This window comes from Artibeus jamaicensis, unplaced genomic scaffold (assembly GCF_021234435.1).
Source record: "Artibeus jamaicensis isolate MK-2021 breed Jamaican fruit bat unplaced genomic scaffold, CSHL_Jam_final contig_1028, whole genome shotgun sequence".
NCBI lineage: Eukaryota > Metazoa > Chordata > Mammalia > Chiroptera > Phyllostomidae > Artibeus > Artibeus jamaicensis.
The window spans coordinates 5888667-5894666 of record NW_026521201.1 but is presented as its reverse complement, the minus strand read 5'-3'; the positions used below and the strand labels follow the sequence as shown (position 1 = coordinate 5894666).

General features: G+C 40.0%; 1 protein-coding gene across 3 annotated transcripts in view; it reads right to left on the bottom strand.

The window, feature by feature from the left end:
- Nucleotides 1–494: 494 nt before the first annotated feature.
- CCDC77 (coiled-coil domain containing 77) overlaps nt 495–6000 on the bottom strand; it is a 48065-nt gene continuing 42559 nt past the window's right edge. For all 3 annotated transcript variants that reach the window (XM_037139867.2, XM_037139866.2, XM_037139868.2), the window contains 4 exons: nt 5317–5536; nt 2318–2443; nt 2073–2225; nt 495–1321 (listed from right to left, as the gene is read on the bottom strand). In XM_037139867.2, the coding sequence (XP_036995762.2) occupies nt 1175–1321; nt 2073–2225; nt 2318–2443; nt 5317–5536 (646 nt within the window). In that variant the 3' untranslated portion in view covers nt 495–1174. The remainder of the gene's footprint in view (nt 1322–2072; nt 2226–2317; nt 2444–5316; nt 5537–6000) is intronic.

The window sequence follows — 6000 nt, the reverse complement described above, 5'->3', positions numbered from 1 at the left end:
GGAATTTCTGTCCTGATTCATTAGTAAAAAAACCTGATCTGTTTTCAAAGGCTTAAAAAAAAGACAGCATCTTCTGACCATTTAATTACTACTTTCCTTCACACATATATGAAAACCTGTTCTTCAATGCTTTGCCCTAAGTAAACCACAAGATGCCATACTAAGCTAGACTGATTTCCCAGGGGCTATCTAGGTAAACACAATTATTTCACCTCAAACACATAGCTGTTTGCCTAAAAAAGGCTACAGATGGAAAAAAATGGATGAAGTTTTAGTGCCATCACCTTTAGAACTACCTCTGCTACCTTCAATACCAGATGATTCCAAGGGACACATTTAGGAAAACTTTACTGCCTGTACAGGACCACAAAGACCATGGGACACGTAAGTAAATGGAGCCACTGACAAAGTACCATATGGTTTTTAACATGAAATTACAGAAAACTCAAAGAATATTTTCAATTACACATTTTATTGAAAAGAGTTAATTTAAAATGTATACATCATTTTTAAAAAAACATGTTATTGGTACAATACTGAACTTTTCATACAAGGATCACTTAAGTTTTACTCACTCTTACCAAAGTGCCACATTTATTTTCCTTGATAAACACTTTGCTTAAGAGTAGAGTCTCTATCGCCCTCTGGTGAAAATTCATAAGATTGGGTTTCTATAAAAGTAATTTTAAGGCCTCACAGCTCCCCAAAGCAGAAAGTTAAATTAGCAGAATTACTGCCTATTCACATTTGACAGTTGTGATATGCCCACAAGAAAGGCAACCTTGGTGGGTGCCTTTGTCTCCTCAAGGAAAATGTTTCTCCTACTGCCCCTCAGCCAAGATCATAGCAAATATCCTTTCTTCCTGAGTTTTCATGGTTACTGTCTTCTTAAAAGACAAAAACCTCTCATTATAAATGGAAAAAATAATGTGGGAAAGTTTCTAAGTAATGGTTCTAATCCAGACAAAGAAAAGTTAACAGAAAAGCAAAAATGATAAAGTTTAGCATGCAAGAAAGGCTTTTTTAGTGGTCCCTGATTCTTTACCCTGTCTTTATAATAAAGGATACCACCACCCTTGTCAATTCCACCTACAGTTCTGGGAGAAGATGACATGTTTATCAGATTTCGGAAAGCAGACTTACGATGGACAAGAGCCATTTCTAAAAGTAAACATCAACAGAGTCTAAGTTCATTCTCCAGACCAAATACTTTGGACTTTAGGTTCTTCAGTTCTCCTTGAATCTTATGTGCCCGTCTATTGCTGTCACGGACCTCACACAGAACAGCAAGATCCTGGTTTGCCTGGGCATTAAGTGTTGCCTAGAGATTTGGGGGTGGAAAAAAAAAGATTAGAACATATGCCAGAGGAGACAAAGCAGTCATAAAGACCAGGCTATGCTGGCTCCTTTTTATGACACATTTGGTACAGAAGGTAAATTCAATCCTTAGTTTTAGTGACTAAAAGATGGAAAATTTAGAGTAAAAGAGGGCATGAGACTCTGCTTTCCCACACAACAGTAAAGGAGACATGAGCTAGAGATCAACAAACAATTAACAATGGGTAAAAAGAGATCAATATAAGCATCACTGGTGAATTTGCCAAAGAAATTACCCCATCCTTTTTATAATCAACTTTTGTTTGGAGCACTGATCATTTAGGATATGTGGATAACTCCAACCAATCTCTATAAGAAAGTTCTTGAGGCAACTTTGTTTCTAAATAAATCTGTGTCTGGTAGGAAAAAATACTTTATTACTCAAATACTCATTTCCCTATTTGTAATATAGACACAGTTCTTTTAATCTATTTCTTGAATTGGGAAGGATGAAAATTTCTGCTAAGTTAGCTTGGATAAAAGTATAACGATATAGTCATTCAATGATTTAACCTATTTTTGTCTTCCCTCTAGCATGTACTTGTTCAACCAATTTACTGAGACTTGAAGGATGCTGATCTCAAAGTACCTACCACCAGGGAAACAGCACATCTCTCTTCTGAGGAGCCCTCATGACCATGTGTTCTCACCTGTACCCCTTTTCTGCCTTTTAATAATTCAGGATCAGCACTTACCTTATAGAGCATCTGCTCCAAGTCTTTCAGTTTCTGCCGGAGAACCTTAATATCTGTCTTAAAGCCTTCTACTTCCAAGATACGCCGATTCTCCAAGGTCTCATAGCGTTTTGTCATTACCTGTAAACGCTTCCCCATCTTGTTAGAACGGTCCTGAATAAAATGAGAAGGCATTGGTGACAATGACGGAAGCCTTCCTTGAGCCACCTGACTTCCCACATCATAAATGGCAGAGAATCTGGTACCTTGAAGATCTCTCTCCTCACTCCCTCTTCCTCACGAATTCGGGCAAGTTCTTCTTCTAGGGAAATGCACTGCTCTTGGTACATGTTGGACAACTTTTTCTCTTGTACTAACTTATCCTTTAGGGACTGTGGGTCAAAAGGGAAAAAAATATTACTGAGTTCTATGACTTAGGTACTTCAAATAGCATTTAGATAAAGAAAGAAATGAATGAAGGGATTTACATACAGAAGTACAAATGAGTTAAGTAACAGGTCGTCAAGACTTTGGAGAACATTTGAAAAAGAATTCTCTTAGCTTTTTTCTAAAGTGTACATAGTAGAAATCTTTTAAAATCGAGTATTTTTGGCTCTGTGAAGAGTAGATAACAGAGTTCAGAATTGTCCCAAGTAAGATGTAAGAACATAATCAGCCCTCATATCCACAGGTTCCACATCCATGGATTCAACCAAGCACAGAACAGAAATAGTCTAAAAAAAAGGTACATTGTTGCTGATGTGTACTGTGCAGTTAGGCCTACTGAACATTGTTTTTATAGACTTCTTTCCCTGTCATTATTCCCTAAACCAGTGATTTTTCAACCCTTTTCATCTCATGGTACACATAAACAAATTAAAATTACTAAGGTTCTGCAGCACACCAAAAAAATTTTTTTTGCCAATCTGACAAAAATAAGTATAATTTTGATTCACACCAAATGGCTATTGTTGTGTTGGCTGCTGTTATTTCCTCTCTCTCTCCCTCTTTCTTTCTTTTTGACAATGTAAGGGAAAAGAGGCCCGTGCCCCTGACTAAGTAGTCAGGAATTGCTTGTTTTAAAAATTCTTATGGCATACAAGTTGAAAATCGTCATCCTAAACAACGCTGTGTAACAACTATTTACATTGTATTAGGTATTATGAGTAGAGATGATTTCAAGTACATGGGATGCCCTGACTGGTGCGGATCGGTAGACTGGGTGTCATCCTGCAAACCGAAAGGTTGCCAGCTCCATTCCTGGTCGGGGGGCATGGCTAGGTTGCCCACCAGGTCCACAGTTTGGGGTGTACAAGAGGCAGCAGTTGTTTCTCTCCCACATTGATGTTTTGTTCTCCCTCTCTTTTCCCCTTCTTCCCCTCTAAAGGTAAGTAAGTAAAATCTTTAAACTTAAATAAATAAAGTATATGGGAGAATGTGTGTAGGTTAATACAAATCCTGGGTCATTTTATATAAGGCATTTGAGTAACCATGGACTTTGGTATCTGCAATCAATCCCCTGCAGATACCAAGGGACTACTGTACATGTTTGGGACACATTTCTGAAGTTCTTTAAAAAGAAAAAAACAGCAACAACACTTATTATACATGTTCTGAACTGTGCATCTGAAAGTTTGGCTATTTCTTTGTTGCTTAGAGTTTGGGCTCTGGGACTTTGAGATCTTCTTGAGCCATTTTTGGTCTGTTCACGCCTATTAAGTATGAGGAACGGAACCTTAATTCACCAGGGCAGGGCCACCCAGGTCGCTGGGTTGTGACGCTGTATGTGGGGGCGGGGTCAGAGCGGGGAAATGGTGGCTCCCTCTGCTGCCTCCCGCCACTGGGGCCTGCTTGGTCCCGTCTCACTGCCCACTCCCTCGCCAGTCTATCTGCGAGACCACAGTCAATCCACCGCCCTGCACCCTCGCTGGGTCCGCCTGTCGCTCACTGGGTCGCTCACTGGGTCTGCCCGTTGCAACCCCACACCTGGGGTCCGTGCGCCTGAGTCCGTCTGACCAAATTTTCCTGTGCAACCCTGCTCCGCCAGCTGCTGGCTTTGCCCCTCTTACCAGGCAGGCTGAAGAATTCATTGTTACCAGACTTCCGAAAAGCTCAATTTTCTGTGTTCTGGCTGTGTTTTCTGTTGCTAATATTTTGTTGTCTCTAAACCTGGTTGTGTGAGAAAGCATGGCGTCTCCACCTATGCCTCCATCTTGGCGGAAGTCCTCAGAAATCTATTATTATACATGTTCTACTGAGCAGTCAGAATGATCTTTTAAAAAGCTAAATAATAAGCCCTGGCTGAGTGGCTCAGTTGGTTAGAGTGTCTCCTGTACACCAAAATGTTGCAGGTTCAATCCCTGGTCAGGGCACGTAAGAGAGGTAACCGACTGATGTTTCTCTCTCGCTCTCTCTCATAAATTAAAAAATCATAATAATATAAAATAAAGTAAGTTAAATAACATTATATTACTTCCTTACATACAGACCTAGAAGAGCATTCCAGGGAGAGGAAAGAGCAACTTTAAAGGCCCTGGAGTATAGGAAAAGGAAGAAAGTCGTGGTTATAGACAAATAAGCAAGGAAGCAGTGGTACACAAGGAGGTTGTAGGGGTGCGTAGCAGTGCATCACAGAGGGCCACCCCTCCAACCTCCTTGTGTGCCACTTCATTTTGAACAAACATACTCTGGGGCCTTTAAACTTGCTCTTCCCTCTCCTTGGAAGGCCCTTCCCCTAGATCTCTATGGCAAGTTCAGCCCTATTTTTTAGGTCTCAGTAGAAACACCAAACTTAAGAGAGTCTCCCTGTGCTTCTCCATAAACGTAGTCTTCCAGCAACTACATATAATCTTCATCTAATACTTTTAATTCCTTAATACCACTTTTTCTTATTTAATCATTTCCTTTGTTAATGTTTCTGTTCTTTCTCACCCACTAAGATGTAAATAGCATGATGGCAAACCTGGTCAAGCTTATTTACTGCTATAGCCCCAGAGCCTAGCCCATAGTAGGGGTGCACTAAATATCTGTTGAATGAAATGATTAAATGAGTGAATGACTCAGTCAATCATTTGATTTTCTAAATCTACAAATACTGTAATGATGAGCTATTCTTGAAACCTATTTCTTGAGGTTATTGCTACATCAGCTTCCTGGACTGAATGGCTCTTATATAATAATTCTTAGGTTCTTTGAAATTCTCTGATTTCTTTCAAATTCTTACAAGGAAAAAAAAAACAATTTCTGTAAGATACATAGAAGGCACCTTAATATATTCATTTTGTTTACGATGACTCTCATGAACAACTGGCCAAACTTTTCCAATTTTATCTTCTTTCTTCTTACACTGTACCCTGTATTCCTTTATCTTTGACACCAAATGATCCTTTTCAAGCATCCACAACTTCTCCTTATTTTGGTTTTCAAATCTGAGTTGCAAAAAGTCTTTGGTGCTCTCATAGAGCAGTTCCTGGGTGTGATGGAGACTGAAAGAAGCACAAATACGACCATGAGATGTTTACATAGCACATACGGCACAGGAAAGGAAGGAAAGATACAGGTCTTTAAAAACTGTCCAATATATAAATTCTGTAAAATATTATTAGCAGTTTTAGCTCTGGCTGGTGTGGCTCAGTGGACTGAGCACCAGTCTGCAAACTGAGAGGTCACCAGTTCTATTTCTAGTCAGGATACATGCCTCGGTTGCGGGTCTGGTCCCCAGCTGGGGGCATGTGAGAGGCAACCAAATATCTCACACATTGATGTTTCTCTCCCTCTCTTTCTCCCTTCCTTTCCCTTTCTCTAAGAGTAAGTAAATAAAATATTATTAGTTTAAAAAATATGCTTAATCTGAGCGTGGGCCTGCAAACCAGAGTATCGCGGTTCGATTCCCAGTCAGGGCACATGCCTGGGTTGCAGGCCAGTTCCCAGTGGGGCATGCACAAGAGGC